This window comes from Tamandua tetradactyla, chromosome 9 (assembly GCF_023851605.1).
Source record: "Tamandua tetradactyla isolate mTamTet1 chromosome 9, mTamTet1.pri, whole genome shotgun sequence".
Classification (NCBI taxonomy): domain Eukaryota; kingdom Metazoa; phylum Chordata; class Mammalia; order Pilosa; family Myrmecophagidae; genus Tamandua; species Tamandua tetradactyla.
The window spans coordinates 85,770,414-85,791,372 of NC_135335.1; the positions used below are offsets into that span (position 1 = coordinate 85,770,414).

The 20,959-nt window shown below is 36.1% G+C and overlaps 1 protein-coding gene across 1 annotated transcript in view; it reads right to left on the reverse strand.

Moving 5' to 3' along the window:
- Positions 1-20,959, reverse strand: part of RANBP3L (RAN binding protein 3 like) — a 51,669-nt gene that overhangs the window by 9,016 nt on the left and 21,694 nt on the right. The window contains exons 2-11 of the mRNA XM_077115152.1: positions 12,859-12,917; positions 11,612-11,651; positions 10,909-10,986; positions 9,184-9,258; positions 7,607-7,678; positions 7,133-7,272; positions 5,265-5,368; positions 4,111-4,195; positions 1,896-1,992; positions 1,413-1,543 (exon numbers count right to left, since the gene is read on the reverse strand). Of these exons, the coding sequence (XP_076971267.1) occupies positions 1,413-1,543; positions 1,896-1,992; positions 4,111-4,195; positions 5,265-5,368; positions 7,133-7,272; positions 7,607-7,678; positions 9,184-9,258; positions 10,909-10,986; positions 11,612-11,651; positions 12,859-12,917 (881 nt within the window). The remainder of the gene's footprint in view (positions 1-1,412; positions 1,544-1,895; positions 1,993-4,110; positions 4,196-5,264; positions 5,369-7,132; positions 7,273-7,606; positions 7,679-9,183; positions 9,259-10,908; positions 10,987-11,611; positions 11,652-12,858; positions 12,918-20,959) is intronic.

Consider the following 20,959-nt stretch of genomic DNA (forward strand, 5'->3'; position numbering starts at 1 on the left):
TATTATACATATTTTACTCATCTGTCTATACTCTGGATGAAAGAAGCATCAGACACAAGGTTTTGCCATCACACAGTCACAATGTAAAAGTTATATCTTCATATGATTGTTTCCAGAAATCAAGGTGACTGGAACATAGCTCAAAAGTTTCAGGTACTTCCCTCCAGTCACTCCAATACACTATAAACTAAGAAGGGATATCTATACAATGCATAAGAATAACTTCCAGGATAACCTCTTGACTCTGAAATCTCTCAGCCACTAAAACTTTTTGTCTCATTTCTCTCTTGTCCTTTTTAGTTAAGAAGGCTTTCTCAATCCCTTGATGCCAGGTCCCAGCTCATCCTGAGAGTTCTGTCCCACATTTCCAGGGAGGTTACACCCTGGGAGTCATGTCCCATGTCCAGGGAAGGCAATGAATTTACCTATTGAATTGGCTTAGAGAGAGAGGCAGCAATTGAGCAACAAAAGAGATTCTCTGGGGGTGACCCTTAGGCCTAATTTTAAGTAGGCTTAGCCTATCTTTTGTAGGAATAAGTTTCATAGGGTTGAAACCCAAAAGTGGTTGACTCCACTACTTGCGAGAATATCAGAAATTCTCCAGTGGGAAAGTTGAATATTTCCTCCTTTCTCCCCAGTCCCCCAAGGGGACTTAGCAAAAACTTTTTTATTCACTGCCCAAATTACTCTGGGATATATCTAGGCATCATACTTAACCTGGACAAATCAACAAAATCTCATGTCCTATTCAAGATTCCATGTACCAGTAGTGAATAATCAATTTTTAAAAACTCTTACATTTAAGTTTTAAAAAGCACATAATTTAAAAATATTTTACACATTTAAAAGTAAAAAGATGTAGGAACTGAAAATTTCTTCTTTTGCCCTTTCTTCCCATTTCATATGCCTTGACAATACTACTCAACATTCAAATCCTATGCATGATACAATATATACATCTATGAAATTTTTGACATAATGAAATTTCAGATTTTACTGAAAAGAACATTCTATTATACTGAACTGAAATCAAGTCTTATCATCGACACTTGAAAAAATTTCAGCATAAGCAAAATTTTTAAATCATGTGATAATATACAAGCAGAAATGAAAAATATAAAACATAGGTCTGAGGTTATTTTAAGGCAAGGCCCTTGGCTACCCTCTTCCTAAGGAACTAATTCATATGATTGTAAGCAACAACCCGTTTTCCTACAAATAGCACATATAAAAGTAGGACTACAATAAAATGCTTATTTAAGCTTTGAAAGGGTGTGACATTCTTATTTAAGCAACTTTGTCATCATAAAAATTATACTTCTGTCTTCATTTTTAGAGGCATCCCTGTTGATAGTAAATTGAGTTCATGCATGTAAATGCCACCAGAAAGAGTAATAACGTGATACACAGACCTTTAGCACATTATGTTCTGCTTCCTCTCCTGTTATAACATCAATTTTCTCCAACAAGCATTTTGGTGGTGGTTTGGAAGAGAAAGTAGCAACAGATTCAATTAGGGATGCATTTTTAAAGGAGCCTGTTCCTAAAGGAAAATGGGGGAAAAAACATGAGACCCCCTCTGCTGCGAAAGTTGTTTTCAGTTAACAACTCAAAAGTTGTTAACATTTATGGTTCCTTGGCCTTTTATAACAATAAGTGTTTCTAAAACAAAATCAGACTGCTTGAGTTTAGGCAAAATCTCCTAATTGATTTCCCATTTCATTAAATTAAAGGGTTTCAAAGCTTCTGCTATGTAACTATATTTATATGCTTAAATCTATACCCCAAAATTTAAAACAATGAGCTATTTTATTTTACAGATATTAAACAAATGACACAAAAAACAGGAAACAGACAAATTGAATCAATGCTCTTACAAATGAAATAATTCTTACTTGAATTTGGAGAGTTGTTAGGAAATTTCAATTTGAATGTCTTTTCCTTGGTATAGGAATCATTCTCAAGTTGAGGCTGGGTGAAATTCTGAGTGCGCTAAGTGGGGAGGAAAAGAGGCCTTATTTAGTTTTGGCCCCATTTATTTTCAGTAAGCCAAAATATACTTTGCTGCTTCTATGTTGACACAGCAAACACAGCTGCATTGTTTTTGCTTTGTTCTGAACAGGGAACTCCACTGAGCTTTGTTCAAATCCTCAGGAAGCTATTTTAGTTACCACTAGCCTGTGTCAGGTGTGATCCAGTCCTGGGGAGAAGTTCTAGCCACCCAAAAGAAGGTAACTGCTGTTCCATGCTACCGCCATACGAACCTGATGCCTAGGAGGCACCACCAATATCTCTGTTTCAAGGTATTTAGTATTCCCAGCAATTCATTCCTGCTATCCACTTCATGGAAGAAAAAGTTATCCAGAGAACCCAATAGGTATCTCAGAGACTATCTTTATATAAAGAATTCTAATTTCCCCTCCAAGACAATTTACACCAACGACCGCTCTGCATATGTGTTATGATCAAAATCTATAAGAGAAATGAATGAGTAATTGCTGTGCCATTGGTGACAACATGTAGCCCCTGCAGAACAGGGAAAATGGAACAGTGATACTTAGGCACTTATATTTATATATTTTTTCTTATGAACTCAAAAATTTTTCACATTATTTAACTGGACACCAAGACAGCCTATTAACATTGGTAGAAATAGGTACAATTATTTTCGTTTTAAAGAATAGAAACTAAAGCACAGAAAGTGTAATGACTTACCCTAAAGGAACATGGTCAGAGAGTGATGAAGTCAGGAGGACATCCCGACCCTCAAAAATCATAACACTACAGTTTACAAGATAAATTAGTGCAGTGTCTCCTTGAACTTGCAATCAGTGGTTTTCTAGCCTGAACATATATTAGAGTCACCTGTTACCTTATATACCATAAGAACTCAATGCATGTCTGGTAAATTGGCTTGAATGTTAAAGTTGATCTTGGGAGGTTTGGAAAGCATCTTATGTGTGTCTGACATCTTACAGGAACTGTGGCCAATCCAATGGTAAATAAAGAAATAAAATTTTATGTGATAAATGTGCCTACATAAATTATCTGAAACTCCTCCCTGGGGGGTGATCCATTCTAATGCAAATCCAAGGATGTGAGTTAACAGCTTTAGCATTGCTAGAGTTGCCCTTTGTCTTGGGAGTGATGGAAAGATGACTCTAAGCTAAACAGCTGATACTACTCTTGGACTTGGACCCTAGCCTATGGCAGGTCTGTAATAAAATAGGTCTTAAAAATGACTGACTTGTGAAAGGCACAATTTAATCATGGAATAACTGGCCTCATGAGTTGGTTCTTTTGTTAATATGACCCTTACAATGGGTTTTAAATCTCTGCAGCCTCCTTGGGGTTTTTCATATAACAGCCCTACAGTAGGCTAGCTACTTTGTGTCTATCTCAGCCATGATTCTGCTCCTGAGGTTCACTGAAATCTGGAAAGGGTATGAAACAGCTTTTACTTTGCTGTAAAATTCCCTGTGGTGGAAACCAGAGCTTTACGGAGAGCAGAGCAGTAACTTTACCTTAGGCAGAAGGATGCTTAATATTAAATAAGGATGATAGTAGGACACTTAGGGTTTCCAATCAGCAAGAATATTCTCCAAGGCAAGTCAAACATTGTGATTTCCGTCATCAAACTAGCGCACACAGCCACAATTATAATAGTGCCATTCAATGTAGGAGCTTGGAATGCGGTGGTTAATGAGAATAAATTGGCAAATGATCTAAAGGCATCCTGCTAATGAAAAGTACTTACTGAAAATTATATTAAAATATTATTACTAATTGAACTTATGTAACTATCACAGATACTTCTGGGATTTCTTTGGTATCTTTGGTTTAACAAAAGTCAAAGAGATTTTTAACATTTCATATCAGTAATAATGTTATAATTATACAGTTCCTTTCCTGGATGGGTTCCTGTCTGATATTCTAACAAGTAGAACATTGTTCCCCAGGAGGATATTTCCAGTCAAAGAAAGAAAATGTGCTTTTGAACTAAGGAGTTAAAAGGTATATGGTAATGTAGCATTATTTTAATTAATTTGCCTTCAAAAATTGAAGTGACAGCCCTCTATATAATAATAGAAGCATTTACCAAAATCTTACCAAAACTCTTTCTACCATGTTTTCTCCAAAAACAAAATCAGAACTGTAGCTTTTTAAAGAACACTTCTCTTCATTTGGCTGATGTCTAAGGAAAAGAAATAAGCATTCACTATTTTAAAAAGATGGATACAACCATTTTAAACCCTAGCACATCAAGCAACCAGAACCAGATATAATAGATTTGTGTGAAGCATAAAAACATTTACTGCTAACTTTTGTTTATCTGAAATTAATGAGAAATGAAGAAAAAATCGAGATAAGTGCTTCCATGGGGTAATACTGAAGGTATTTAACAATGGTACAGCACTGGCAGAGAACATTCCCAACAGGTCTAGTGCCAATCACTGTGCAGGCTGTGTGAACAGCCAGCCGTGCTGCCTAGACTGCACTGCTCTGCATTTCTAGCACAGCCTGTCCAATTCCTATCGCCCCTCTTCATTTCCCTAATGAGCCGATGCTTTTTGCAATTAGAGGACTGGAGGGCAAAGGCAAAGCCGATCTATCTCATCAGTCACACTTCAGTGCACATGGATGTAATTCTCAATTGGTTTAACTGGTTTAAGTTTCTCTTAGAAACATTTTTTTTTAATCTTAAAAGTAGTTTGCATGATGAGAAACTCAAAGGCCTACATCCTAGGAAGATAAACCCAGCACTCCCCACTGCATCCTGAATATTCATAGTAGGCAACTGACACTTTGCCTCTTTTTACACACCAAGTACTTCATCACTGGTAATACTAGAAAATATTAACATTTCACTTTGTGTATTTATAATACTTTTCTTGTTGTCTATACAACCTAAGACAATGAACAATGCCAAAAATAATAAGAGGAGGAAAGCACGGAAAGAGACGGAAAGGCTAATCTAATTACCAGATAGTTACTGCCAAACTAAATAACAGTGTAACCATACCTTTTTAAAACACTCTTGCCCACATCAAAGAGATAATGAAGATAATCCTATTTAATTTTTTAATGTCAGAGATGTTTTGAGAAGCATTTAAAACCTATATTCTTTCTACAACCTCCTTTCGAACAGAAATCTTATCAATTTATCTGTGCAGTATCAGAAAATCGTTTTCCAGGAATAGTTATAATGTCACAAGAAAACAAGAATGGAAAGACAAATGTTCCTTTTCCCACTGCTAACTCACCCTACTGATGAAGCATCTAAAAAATGCTGACTAGTAGACAGTTGAACTGAGATTCTGGCACAAGGTAAATTTTCATTTAGCAAACAGGACCTCCCCTCAGAAATCTGAAAGAAAATAAATGCATCAAAAATTCACTCCAATTGCCTTACTATATGGAGCATAAAACAAGGAAACAATAGTTAAGTTCAACATATCAAAAATTATAATAATTTGGCCAACTCCCACATAGCATGTCAAAGGTCATATTAAACAGAAAAAATTAAGTGAAAGGTACATCCAATTGGGCTTTTAACTACTTGGGAATAAGCACCTTTTCACACTGTTAATAAGTAACTCAAGAATAAATGTTTGTAAACAAGAACCTAAAATTTTCTCTCTTACTTCATCATTTAGAAACAAAGTGCAGTATGTATATAAATAAGTTTGACTTTTAAAATAAGAAATGGAAAATTTATAATTATTAGCTGAAGAAATATTAATCTATGTTGTATAATCAAAATTTTAACACAAATTTTATAGTACATGCTGTTCTAAAATCAGATGCAATATGACGACAGTTTAGAAATTGGTCAACACTTTTCATACTTTTTCTTACATAATTAAAAACAAATTAAACAATATGTATCAATTCTTAAATGGATAAAAATGAGGAACGTATCTTTATGTAATATAATGATGATTACCAGACAAAGGAAAACCTTTAATAATACACTGATTTGAAGTTTAAAACATTTTACCTAAAAATCACTTATTATATATCATGCAGAAATGATAAAATGATTTTTAAAATTCAAAATGGATCTCATGAAATCATATCTTACAAAGAGAACACTTTGAAATTATGAAAATACTGGCAAATGTTGATCAAACTCAATTCCTTCGCTTCACAGATAAAAAATAGACGACTGGATGCTTAGTCCAAGGGTTCAAACATAGTGACAGAAATAGGCTTAGTACCAATCTGATTTTTTTTCATTGAATCAATGAGATGACGGGTATTTTTTACACTTCCATGTGCTGCTATCCTTGTATTTGGTATGTGACCAACCCTCAATAGTTTAGCTGAAAACAAATGGCTGATGGAATAATTACTCCCAAATTCAAGCCTACCATCCTATGTCCCATTCCTCCCAAGTGCTGAAAATGCGACTAGGACAGTAACAGCTAAAACTCTACCCACCTAGACACAGCTAGGTTAGATACAGCTAGAACTCTAATCAAACCCATAACTGTATGGCCCAATCAAAACTATCTTCTTTAAAAGTCCCACAAAAAGTGATTCAGCCACTAAAACAGTTGGAACAGAGAATTCTTACCTGTCTCCAGAGGTTTCCCAGGCCCTTGACATTATACTATGTAGCTAATTCCCTACACCTATTATCCATGAGGATTCTTCCGGGGTGGATCCCTGAGGTGACCTAAGCCAGTGGGTGAAAACTGACAAAGCCAAGTTATGATGACAACCAGTTAGGGATGCAGAAAAGCTCTGTCTTTTATTTTTTTTGCAGACTGCCGATGCCTGCCCACTTCATTGCTCCCCCTGATCTCCCATGGGATCAGTGCTCTGGAACAGAAAGTTTCCCAGAGTTTACGATTGCGTGGTGCTCATCTTTACAACATAGGAGAAACTACAAGATTTACTGCAGAAAACAACTCTCCAGTTAAAGAGATCATCTTTAATAGGAGGGAGGAGGAGGGGGTGGGGGTGGGGAAGAGAGCATGTTATCTAGTCCAGATGCTCCTCAAGCCGGCATCAGAACAGAACTAAGCTGGGGCAGACCCCAGTAGTAGGACATGGAGCCCCAGCACAATTTAGGGAAAGAAGGATAGGGGATTGAGGTCAGTTCAACCTTAGGGAGACCTCTTACCTTACTTTTTGTTTTGTCGTTAGCCTTGCAGGATTCTAAGGCATTGAATCCAAACGTTTCTTTTACTTTTTCACACCTTTGAGCTTGTGGTGGCTGCAAAATAGCAGGTCTTAAAACATGCTCAGAATGCTTCACAGAACCTTAAAAGAATCAAAGAGTCATGTCTTTTGAGTGAAATGCTTGTTCCATCTCATTTTTGACTAATGTAATGTGTTTTTTTTTTCTAAAATCATGATTAAAGAGAGACTGATGTAATTAAAGTCAAAATAGCCAATGGATTGCAACTTCCTGCCAAGCTTTTACACAATAATTATTCATTTTGACCAGTGGACCTGGCTTTTCAAGTATATTCTTCCACACTTTGCCACTCTGTCCTACCCCGAACACCCTCAACACACACTTATGCACGGAGATTAAAGTATACATGGTAAAAAGTAAAACTTCAGAGGTGGCTGTAAAAGAGAAACCACATACCTCGTTCTGCACTGTTCATATCAACATTTTTTTGCTCAAGAGTTGAGGTCATAAAAACATTGTTTTTCTTCACTAGAAGAAAAAAAATTTTTTTAAATTTAAGTAGTCTAGAAACATTGTGTCAGTTTGTACAATATTTTGGGTTTAGCAGTTCCATACCTAATTTACCAGTAGATGTCGCTACTGGAATTAAGAGCAGTAGGCAGCGCGAATTAACGTGCTGGTTCTGCTTGAAATGCGTGATCGCCAGATGTTTTGCTACATACTTAGTTATGTTTACCTTCAGAAATAGAAGTGAAAATTAGGTCACTAGCGGAAAAGGAAGTCTGCTTTAGAATTATGAGATAGTGTGCCGAGAGAAATTCTACATATTATAAAATAATTAACCTTCGGGGTGCATTGTTTTGTTTTGTTGATAGGTTATGAAATTGTGAGCAAATTTTGCTTTTCCCATAATCCCTAACGAGTATACCTGAAGAGAGAGAGATGTAAAGGTGCTCATTATGCTAGATTATTTTTCTATGAAGTATGTTGGTGGAGTATGACTGTGGTTATAACAGCAATTATGGGATTTCTTTATATTTCAAAAGAATTGCCTTGTGACTGGAGACTGCAAAAACAGTAACTTTTGGACATTAAGTTAATAGAAATGAGAAAAGAATAAAAATTGCTTCTATAAATTATGACATATTTATAAATGTTGGAGGGGAATTGTTTCTCTAATTCAAAGTTCAATTAAATGGCTTTTATGATCTTTATTACAGAAAACCAACAATGGGCCGTATCAATTTATGCTATTTTTCTCCTTTCCAGTATCACCAACATCCACACATGGAAGGTGCTTACTGGCACCATTTTTTTTCTTTTTTTGGTCTAAAGTTTTAAATTTAAAGTGAATTGAAACAGTTATACAGATAACTTAAATGCATCCCTTTGGCTTATGCATAAATACAATAAAACAGAGGAGTCCTATCGTTCTTGATATCTGCAAGGTTTTGGTTACATAGTAGAAACAAAAACATATAAGAATACGAATCATGACTTAATTTTAGAGGACGTTCCGGCCATTTCAAATATTAGATTAGGATAAAATAGTTTTACTTAGCAAAACGTTACAAATTTCAAATTAAAAGAAGTAATATTTTAATTAGTGAAAAGTTCAAACTGAATCATATTTAAACTTTAGCTTTTGAATCTAAATTTTAGAAAAATCTAAAGCAAAGTTGTATTATTTTGAATACTATATATATTATAAACTATAGAGATGGAAAATAAGTAAAACGAAGCAAGTCGTTTTATTTTATAGGGCTGCCCTATATAAAATAATGCTATCATAAATATGAAGTTCCAAAAAACAACACCAAATTCAAACTTTCTACTAAAAATAAACTCATATACTGTCTGGATTTGTGGAGTTAGAATTAATAATGTGTGATTCGTATTTACTTTGCCGAGGACTCTATTTGATGTGTCACGAAAACCTTGGCATTTTATGATAGCAGAGAGAAAACTCATCACTGAGTAAGGATTTTGAAAAGTCAGTGTCAGGTTTGGGATTCTAAGAAGTTCTTTATTACCTAGCCCAGAAGGGGGAAAGGCCGGGTGGTCAGTGCAGGATGATGATCTCATTCGCTTCTGGTTCAAGGTTGATGCTGAAAACAGATTGCAAAGTAAAGTCAATAGGGAGGTAGGTTTTGTGCTGTTGTTTTGTTTTGGATTTTTGCTGTTTTAGAAAAATTTATATGCCATTAAGAAAAATCTTTGTTGTTGTTCGTCAGTGAAAAAATAAAGTGTGTCTGTGGTGAGGATTATAAATTCATTTCTATTCAACTCAATATTTCTTTAGAGCTCACCATGCGTATGACACTATCAGGCAGGAGATGACCCCAAAAAACTCACAGTAGAGGGGGCAGACATGTACCATGGATATATATATCACGAGGTAGAGGGCAATACAACTCATTTTGAAGGGAGACAAACTAAGTTACTGATTTACTCTGAATATAGAATGTGATAAAGTTCTTAGAATAAAGAATCTTTTTAAAGGGTGGTCATCCATTTACTTAGGTAGATGCTTCCTTTAAAAATAGCATGCTCCCTAATTATAAAGCTTAATGTAGAAACTTTGGAAACAAAGCAAAATACGAAGAAGGGGAAAAATAATTTGTTATCTCATTTTCTAAGATAACCACTGCTAACATATTGGTGTATGTCCTTCCAGTCATTTTTTTCAATACTGATAAATTGAATTTTTAAATAATGACTTAAATAGTAATTCACTGTACAATTCATTTTATAGCCAGCTGTTTTCACATCAAGATATATTGTGAACATTTTCCAACAGATAGAATTTTTTTTTAAATCTTTATTGAGAAATATAAACACAAGTACAGTCCAACCATATTAAACAATCAGTGGCTCACAATATCATCACACAGTTGGGTATTCTTCACCATGATCATTTTTAGAACATTTGCATCACTCCAGAAAACTAAATAAAAAGAAAGAAAAGAATTCATACATCCCATACCCCTGCCCTCTCACTCTCATGACCCATAGTATTTCAATCTACCCAATTTTTACCCTTTATCTCCCCTTATTATTTGTTTTATTTATTTTTTATCCTTATTTTTTCTTGTTTACTCATCTTTCCATACACTGGACAAATGAAGCATCAGACACAAGGTTTTCACAAACACATAGTCACATTGTAATAGCTATATAGTTATAAGATCATCTTCAAGAATCAAGGCTACTGGAACACAGTTCAACAGTTTCAGGCACCCCCTCTATCCACTCCAATACACCACAAACTAAAAAGGATATCTATACGATGTTTAAGAACAACCTCTGACTCTGTTTATAATCTCTCACTGAGACTTTATTTTTGTCTCATTTCTCTCTTCTCCCTTTTATTCAAGAAAGCTTTTTCATTCCAATGATGCCAGGTCCCAGCTCATCCCCGAGAGTCAGTTCCCACATTGCCAGGGAGATTTACATCTCTGGGAGCCATGTCCTATGTAGGGGGAAGAGCAGTGAGTTCACCTGCCAAGTTAGCTTAGAGAGAGAGGCCACATCTGAGCAGCAAAGGTGGCTCTCCAGGGGTGACTCTTAGGCATGATTATCTAAGGAGTAGGCTTAGCCTCTCCTTTGAAGGCATAAGCTTCATAGGGGTGAACCCCAAGACCGAGGGTTCCAACAGACAGACTTTTAAACAATACCCTGTTGATAAAATGTCTTGATAATATCATACTCAGAGTAAGCATTAATAGTGAACAGTCAACAGTCAAGGCTATACCTACCTCCTTGGGACTGAGTCTCTGTAGCATGGAAAGTAAAAGATGAAGATCGTGCACGCTTTCTTGAAAAACTAATACATTCTGCAAGAAATTCAACGTGGAGGGTAAAATTGCTTGCAATCATACACTATCTTCATCCACTGATATGGGAGGATATACAGAATTTTCTTTTGTTTATAGACATTTGTCTATCATCATTTGATAACATGTTAACTGCTGAAACACAATTTAAAATTTTGGGATTAAAAGCTCAGTGATTATAAGCCAATAAGCATATCATACTAGGATGAAACAATTAGAAATGAGTGGTTTCAGCAAGAACTTGCCTACTAATTGAGATTCTAAAGAGACTGTTTTTGGTAAGCTGTCTAAAGGATAGGCAGTGCAGAGTCATGGAATTTGAGAATTGCTAACATCAGTGTTCTCAGGGATCTGCACGGCATGTTTCAAATCATGCTTAAAAACAAGGAATGCCATTAGGTATTGTTTTTGTTTGTTTGTTTTTGCTTTTTGTTTTTTTAGAATGGGCAGGCACTGGGAATCAAACCTGCGTCTTCAACATGGTAGGCAAAAATTCTGCCTGCTGAACCACCGTCACACGCCCGGTGTTAGTTTTATAGTCTGTGAGTCACACACCAAAATACTTGTGCCTGCTTATTTTCTTTGCATAAATATTGATTTTGAAATACAGAATGTAAATCATTACCATGTTCTGCTACTTCATACACTGAGTCTTCAGCAGGTCTCTGAAAGGAAACAAAGCTGCCAATAAGAATTGACTGTTCTCTGTTTTAAATCCGATTTCCACCCTGACTACTTTGTAAGAGAATTTTTAGATGCCAGATCAATTTACTCAGCCAGAACAAAACAGCTCACTTTACTCAATTGGGCAGGTACTTTTAAAAAGAAGGAAAGCCAAGTCTCCTACGGCTTCAGGAGTCTCCTACAACTTCAAAAAATGAAGTTTCTATGCTTCATTATGTTTCATTGGCTGCAAAATCACTTGGGTAGCTTGTTTAAAATGCAAATTTTTAAGGAAATGACTCTCAGGATTCCGAAGCAGTAGTTCTGGGGTGAGGCCCAGGAATCTGCTTTTTTAACAAATGCTCAGAGGTGATTCAAATCCAAGGTTCCCTAAGAATGATGAATTTGGGGTTTTATTGTAGTGTGTTTTGTGGATATTAGGGTGAATTGCCTATGTCGTAAGAATGAATATAAAGAATATAACAATTAAGCTAAAATGAGAATGCTACTAATCTTACTGAGTGTTTTCAAAGAATAGGCATTAAACAACCAAATAGAATGACTTGGCCAGTGGATATCAGCCAGCCTTTTCCCATTCGCCTTTGTAGTGCTGTCAGCTCAACAAGGCTCATCTAACTACAGGTACTGTTTGTTAGAAAGGTCAAAAGTTCAACTTTCTAGTTACAAAGGTCAAAAGAGTGCCCTCCAAGGAGAGCAATCAATCCTTTGGCAGCCAATAGACCATGTTGGATCCCTTTAACATAGGTGGGACAGTGATTCATCTTTGACAATAACTAACAGTTTAGTAAGATGCTGAACAAGCAGATAGGGTCTTTAAGATGCCTTTTAAATCAAATATCTAAATTTGGAACTTGCACCAATTTTATACTAGGTCAGTATGGTGAGGACTTTGAAGAGCTTTGGCCCTCTTAATTTCTTTCATGCCCTTCCCTTTCCAAGTCATCCCAAATAAGCATATAGTTTTAGTAAAAACAGCATGTTATCCATAGCTTCAAGATAAGGCTTCTGGCTTCCCATTTTGCCAGATTGCTGTCTCTAAATGTCTACTACATAAATATTCTGGAGGCACCACCCTAAGTGCAGAACAAGAAGAAAACAGGCAGCCATGAAATCTTTTAGTATAGCCAGCTTCTTGAAATACAATTTTCTTTGTTAAAGTAAAAACAAAGAAAAGTAGTGTAATCTTACCTTAAAAGTTTGTCTTCTCTTGTCAAAAACAAATATTGGCTGAGCAATTACAGATTTTTCTGTAAAAGAAAAAGAAAAGAGAAGAGTATATATTTTGATACACTGATATTTCTAACATCAACTGAAAATACTTGGAACATTTTTGTTTTTCCCCTTAAGTGCTGGTTTGAAAGGATTATGTGCCCTAGAAGAGCCATGTTTTAATCCTGAGCCATCTTGTGGAGGCAGCCCTTTCTTTTCATCCTTATTCAGTACCGTAGGTTGGTAGCTTGACTAGGTTATCTCCAAGAGTGTGACTCAGCCAATTTGGGTATTAACCTTTGATTAGAGGGTGATATGAAACCACTCATTCCAGATGGGTCTTGATTACTTTACTGGAATCCTTTAAGAGAGGAAACATTTTAGAGAAAGCTAGAGAGCCACAAGATCCACAAGAACCATGAGAGCCCACACAGTCAGAGACCTTTGGAGATGAAGAAGGAAAATACCCCTGGGAGAGCTTCATGAAAAAAGAAGCCTAGAGAGAAAGCTAGGAGATGTTGCCATGTTTTCCATGTACCTTTACAGACGAGAGAAAAACCCTGAACTTCATTGGACTTTTTGAACCAAGGTATCCTCTAGATGCCTTAATTTGAACATTTTTACAGACTTGCTTTAATCGGGACATTTTCATGGCCTTAGAACTGTAAACTTGTAACTTAATGAATTCCTCCTTTCAAAAGCCATTCTGTTTCTGGTATATGGTATTCCAGCAGCTAACAAACTAAAACATCCTGCTTTTGGGTAAAATCCAAACTATTTTATGTGGATGTTATAAAAGTGCCAGTTTACAGTTACTTACAGAAATAAGTACTTAGGGAAAGTGACAGTATGTTTCCAGAAGTATTGAGATCATCCCTTTAAGTGTTTAAGGAATGCAAACTATGATTATCTAACTTTAGGATCACATCAGGAGACTGTAATTCATATCTTTACTTTTAGAATAAAAAGTTTCAAGGAAAGAAAAGTCTCATCTGAGATAGTACCTCTACTTAGCTTGGATCTCAAGATACAAATGACAGTGCATCCCATCCTTAGAATGATCCAGAGATAATTCATATGTCATTCACTACAGTAGTCACAGACTAAGCCATATTATCAGTAGATATAAGTTATCCACACATAATTGATTTTTCATTCACTGCAATAGTCATAGACTAAGCTATACTATCAGTATTTATATTAAAAATCAGTCAAACAATTTGTAAAGTTTATTTTCAGCCTGTCCCCCTTCTTAATAATTTATATTTTCTTCTGAGATAAGACAATATAGAGAAACTGTTTCACTGTAAGGTGTAAATGAATGATAAGAGCTTTAAATATCTGTATTCCAGAATTCTTGAGAACTATGATATTAAGAGCTTGTAATCTGGAATTAGATAGATGTGTTCAAATAGAAGTACCACCACTAACTGGATATGTACTTTAGACACACAAAGTTTATGTGAAGATTAAATGAGATTCTGGGCATAATTACTTAGATTTAAAATATTATTTTATTTATACACACTCCTTATATATCAAATATCACCCCCATTTATCCCGTCTCTTGTCCCCTGGTAACCGCAAATTATTTTCTATTTCTGTGGACTTGCCATTTCTAGAGCTCTCTTATAGGCGACATCATACAATATTGTCTTGCTTATTTCATTGAACGTAATATCTCAGATTTTAAAGCTTAGAATTAAATAAGATAAAAAAGGCTTAAGGATAGGATATCAAATATGTGGCACACCATTAATCCCCATTCCCAAAATTCATACTGACATAGCTAAATGATGATGATGCTTTCTAGATAAACCCAAACATGAACTATTCTTATTGTAGATTTCCAGCAGCTACTCCCAATATATTGCCCTGGCATGCAAGCTGAAATTATTGGCTATCCCTGAGCTGAATAAATAAACCTCTAATTAAAGAATTTCAAGGAACTACCAGACAATTACATCTTTTATATGCCAGCAAGGATTTCCACACTTCCCTACAATCTTATCCCATAAAAGAATGTCATAAACTCTGCCAGACCAACCTTTGCCAAGCTCCTGGGGCCATGTGAACTTGGGTACCTTCTTCCAGTTCAATGAGATAATGGAAATGTTCATTTTCAAGTATAATTGTTTATTGCCCTGTCTGTCCTTGGAGCCAAGTGAGCTGAAGGAGAAAATGCTCAATAACTTATTGATATTTCCTTCCACATTAAACTCTACTTCAATTCTTTGTTTTTTCAACACAAGCCCCTTTCCCAGCAATTAAGTTAGATTTAAGAAATGAGATCCTTATTGACTTTGAAAGGAAATAATTTTTGTGAATGTGCAATGGAATAGTTATGAATTGGAATAATAAATGGGCTTGGAACAGTCATCCCTATAAAAGTTTGATTTGGCCTAGCCTTAGAGAGCTTACACATTGTTCTCCTTCCCATCAAAATATGCCACTGAATACAGGTGAAAAAGGGTCTTCAATGACAGCATTACGGAGGAAATCATAAAGGATACTTGTAGCTTGGAGGGCATGTGGTGAAGTAGGAAGGCCACTTTTTATTCATTAACTCAGCAAATATTTATTGAGCATCTATTTTGCGCAGGCCACTAGGCTAGGAGATGGGTATACTTTGTCGATTGAAATTATATCAGTTTCAATACAGCTGCCTTCTCTCCCTGACATTGCCCAGCACATTGGTGAGAAAGAGGATATTCTCTTGCCTACCTCCTCCTCTCTCACTTCCCAAGCAATTTTCTTGGCTCCAAATATAAAGCCAAAACTATGTATTTATCAAATAATTGCATCCATAGGAGATTTTTACATCACCCAGTAGGAGAATTTGAAAATAAAAACAAAGTCTTTAAAATCATATTTTTGAAATTTAGCCTTTCTTCTTCCTAACGTAGTCATAAATTAATCCATTCATTCAACAAGTATGTTTTGATGGGTGACTACATACTGGCATTCTTCAAGATATAATGAATAAAGCAGTAAATGATGTGATGTCTGGTCTCATAGAGCTTATATTGAAGAAGGGAAACAGAAGTAACCAATTAACTACACAACTGTTTAAATTCAACTGGTATAAAGTTACAAAATATAAGTGCCAGGTTCTATGCAAGTAACGGAAAAGGGAACCTGTCTGATTTAGGAGGTCATGGTAGGCTTGAGTAGAAGTTAGTCAGACTAAAGACAGAAGGGTATTCCAAGACAATGGAGAAGCAAGAGAAAGTCTCCGAGGAAGGAGGGAGCATGGCAAATTCTAATGAAAGGAGTCAATGTGGCTGATAGCTTAAGAGGGAGAGGACAAGTGGTGCTAGATGAGGCTGATGATGAAGTAACAGCTTTGCAAGGCCTTGCAAAGATGTTGAAGTTGTGCCAAGGAGTTTGGTTTTTATTCCCAAAGTGAGAAGCCAATGAGGAATTTTAAACATGGGAGTGATTTTCTCTGACTACGCAGTTTGATTTTAAAGATCACTCTGCCTGCTGTATGGAAAGTAGATTAAACAGAGACTGGCTGCAGGAGAGGAAATAAAGATCCTGATTAAGAGGCTAGTGTAAATTCTAGAAGAAAGAATGTCCTTAAAATACAGTCTTAATTAAAAGGAATAAAGATGAGGGTATGGGGAAGAAAATTTAAAAAATTAAAGATGAGTTTTGATATTATGTCTACTCTAAGATTCAGGTAGCGTTTAATGAATTCCTATATTCATTGTTGCTTTGTGAAATACTTCAGTAAGAAAAGACATTCATTCATCCAGCCTATAATTTACTGAGTGCCTATTGCAAACAAGAAAGGGTAAGACACTATCTATATAATTCAATCTCAGTTCACCTCTAAATTTGTAATTCTGCTCCACAATGGATGTACACTGTGAGCCAAGCGCTCTTACCCATCATCTTGCCTAATTTAACCATTGAAATAATTTTTTTGGAGTGGGTGGTGGTTGAGGCACCATGCAGACAAGGAAAACTGAAGACAAATAATAATAATAAAACTTTGGAAGATGCTGAGAGTGGTAACTGTCTTAGCAAACTAGAGAAATTGAACCTTACACCAGCAGTAAGAATGCTAAAAAGCAACCATTTATTCCCCTCTCCCCGAACAGAACCATCAAAGGTTTAGGAATAGGTGCCATTAAGTAATTCTGGAATCAATAGTTAAGTTTGGCTGAAAATAGGAAAATGTCATTGTCTAATCTACAGCTAAGCAACTGCTCCTCTCCTTCCCCAGCAACTTCTGGAGGATTATTCTCTGAAAAAGATAAAACAACAGGCACAGTTTAAAGTAGATTCTACAATGTAAAGAGGATGGGTGAAAGTATATATAACTGTATTCATTTCCTATTGCTGCTCTAACAAATTACCACAAACTTAGTGGCTTAAAAACAGCACAAATTTATTATCTTGTAGTTCTCGGGACTAGGAGTTAAAATGGGTCAGCAGGACTATGTTCCTACTGCAGGCCCTGGGGGGGGGAATCTGTTTCCTTGCCTTTCCCAGTTTCTAGAGGCAGCACTCATTCTTGGCTTACTCTGACCTCTGCTGCCATTATTATGCATTCTCCTACTTTGGAGGACCCTTATGATTACACTGGGTCCATTAAGAACATATAGGATAATCTCCTCATATCAAAATCCTTACCTTGATCACATTTTCAAGGTCCCTTTTGCCAAATAAGGTAACATATTCATAGGTTCTGGAGATTAGGACATGTGCATCTTCTGGGAGCCATTATTCTGCCTACAACACATAAATAATGTTGAAATCCCCAGCCCTCTCATTCCACTCAGTTCACAGAATGCTAGCAGCTAGACTTATGCCCTCTTGGCAGGAAATCTGTAGAGTTTTTCTGGACAATTTAACCAAAACCAAAGGGAAAGACCTAATGATGTTGACAAAGGGAATCCCCAATGAATGACCAAGCTAGATACTTAGTGAAGCCCCCAATTCAACTTCACATAGCTGCCAATTTATTTTTTTAGTGCCCCTCACTTGTGTTTTTTTGTTTGTCTTTTTGTTTTCTTCTTAATGCCCCTCTCTTAAATATGCATAGGCAGTCAAGGATCTGTAGACATAAAAGAAAAAGATTAAACAATTGTACAGAAGAAGGAACAGACTATGTGGAGAAATAAAATACATATTATTAATGTCTTCATAAAGATGAAAATATATTCCATCCATGAAACAGAAACAAAATACTTTTAAAAAAAGACAACAATCAGATAACAAGAACAAACTTAAGAAATTAAATTTTAAAATATGATAGTAGAAATGAAATCTCATAGAAGATTTGGAAAATAAAATTGAGTAATACCCCTGAAGGTAGAGCATAAGAACAGAGATGGAAAATGGGAGAAAAATATTAGGAACCCCAATGATCATTTCCAGCTAATAGGACCTCTAAAAGGAGAGAACAGCAAAAACAGAGGGGATGATCATCTGTAGATCATTAAAATTCCCCCAAATTGAAGACCAAAAATTTCCAGATTGAAAGAGCTCATCCGATGCTCAGAACAATACATGAAAATAGATGGACACAAGTCACATCATGAAATCTTAGAATACTGCTGTCAAAGGAAAAAACTAATAGCTTCCAGAAGAGGATAAAAAGTCCATGTATAAAGGATGAGGAATCAGAATGACTTTACAGTTCTCAACAACAACGCTGGAAATTAGAAATCAAAGGTGCTAGGACTTCAACACTCTGAGGGAAAATAGTTCCCAACCTAGAATCACACACCAATAAAAGCATCCACAGAATGCAAAGATATAAGACATTTTGAGACTGCAAGGTAAAGTCTCAAAACATGTAACCCACATACATTCATTCTCAGGAAGCTTCTACAGAATGTGAACAACCAAAAAAGTGACTATATTAGAGATCCGAGAAGTAGGAGAACCAACTCAAGAGATGCTGCAGGCCATCTCCTGAATGATGGTGAAGGGATATCTCAGGATGACAGCGACACAACAATCACAGAGAGCAACCAGATCAGAATGGGGGAGGTCCCTGACAAGGTTCCAAGAGAGGAATTTTTAAGCAGTTGGAACCGAAATTAGTTGAATATCTGAAGTGGTTGGATATTTTGAAAGGAAATTTAGACAATGGAGAAGCGCTTGGGGATCAACTAGTGATAAGTACATAAAGAACCAAGAAAAAAAGTGATGCAATTATTAGTTCAAAAGAAAATTAAAAGTTGGAGAAGAGAGGGAAAGTAATCATAGTATACTGCATGGCTCAGTTGTCAATAGCATTTACATTGCCACAGTGATGTCAATATTGAATATCCATTTAACCAAACTTATAACATATTGGGAAGATGGGGGAATAGAATGTATTCATGTATGTAGTGGTAGCGGTTGTAGGGCCCAGAGAAAGATAGCTAAATTTTCATCTTCCATTGTGGCAAATCCATAGAGCCTAAACATAAAGAAATAGCACTATGTGCATAATGGTATTTGGATATAACAAAGGTTAATACAAAAAGAAACAGCTACGAAATTTGGATGCTGTTGCCTCCAGGAAGTGGGAAATGGGAAGGCCAAGGAAAGAACAAGGAGGAGATTGCTGTTTTTCCAGAAAAGTCTTGGAACCATTTAATTCTTTAAACTACATGCACTTGCATAATTTTGAAAAAATAAAAACTAAATTTAAAAAGAATTCATTTTCTATCAAAGAGCCAAATACCCACAATTAAAGGATAAATCTCAAATTCCTTGTTGTATTGAGTTACACTGCCTAGCAAGTATCGAGAATCTTATTTGGTGGGTCTAACTGTTCTTTGCATAAAAATATATGGAAATAAAGGAAATAAGTATATAAGATGGATTTGCTGGGTCAGAAAGTAATTGAAACTCCCTCAGAAGAATGAAGATCTATTCTTTATAATGCTATCTAAGGCTGTTTCTAAAAGTTTTTTATATTTTTGTACTTCCCCTTTACTCAAAACATTCCTTCTAATCTTTGTTTGAGAACTCAGCTCAAACATTATGTGTACTGTATATGTAATCACTTTGTTCTTCAGGATCTCAAAGTACTATATTTGTCAGTGTTAGCAGAAAAGATGAACTTATACTCTCCCCTATTTTAATATGTGGCTTAATGTCTTCCCCCAAATACTGGGGGGGTTGTAAGGTTTTGTCTGCACTCCTTTATTTCCATGTGTTAAATAGACATTGTCTTTGACAAACAAACCCATTTCATCCAGGAAAGAATTTGGAAGATTTTGATGAGTGTCTCTGGGATAATAATCATCTCAGAGGAGGAGGTCTGAAAGGATTTACTGATCAAAGGCAGAGCCAGAAAAGGGAAGAAGAGATACAAGAGGAATGCATTTGGCTTAGTATCCACAGCAACTTTTAGGGGTCTCCAAGTTTCTGCTAAACATTTCTCCTGCCCAGATGTCGGGACCTGGCAGCCCTCTTCTTGCAGGTTGGCAATTAGGGAAGGTGAAAACTGAATTCTCCACACAGGATAGAATCAGGCCACTCTCCTAAGGACAAAAAGGTCATGGAAACAGTCTTGGCAAGAAAGATGGTGACACCAACCCCTTGCAGAGCTACAGGCATTGCCCAATGGGTCACCTCTAATTGCTACCAAGACAGGAATTGTCTACTTGGGCCATAGCCCTTGCAGTCTCTACCTTTTCCTCTCTCTTTCTTTCTGGACCTTTCCTGTGTCTCTGCCACATCTTCTTCTCTAATTTCTTTTCCTAGTGTATGGTCTCACCTCAGTCCTATCTTCTGTCCTTTACACACTTCTTTATCTGTGGCTAGCACTCTGGCTGGTCAAACCTTGGACTTTGGAACTTTGAAGTTGGATAGACCTGAGGCTGAGTTATTTTTTTTAAGTACTCCAAGATTTTTCCTCTCTCTATATATATTTAAAAAGAGTGGTTATGAGAACTGAAACAATGTATTGCATGCAAGCGCACCTAATGCAGCTTTCTCTTTAAACCTTTATGGAACAAAGCAGAATATATATTTGTCTATCTCTCTTCTCTCTATCTAGATATGTACACACACACACACACACACACACAAGTATATCAGACTACAGGCTGCATTGAAGACAATC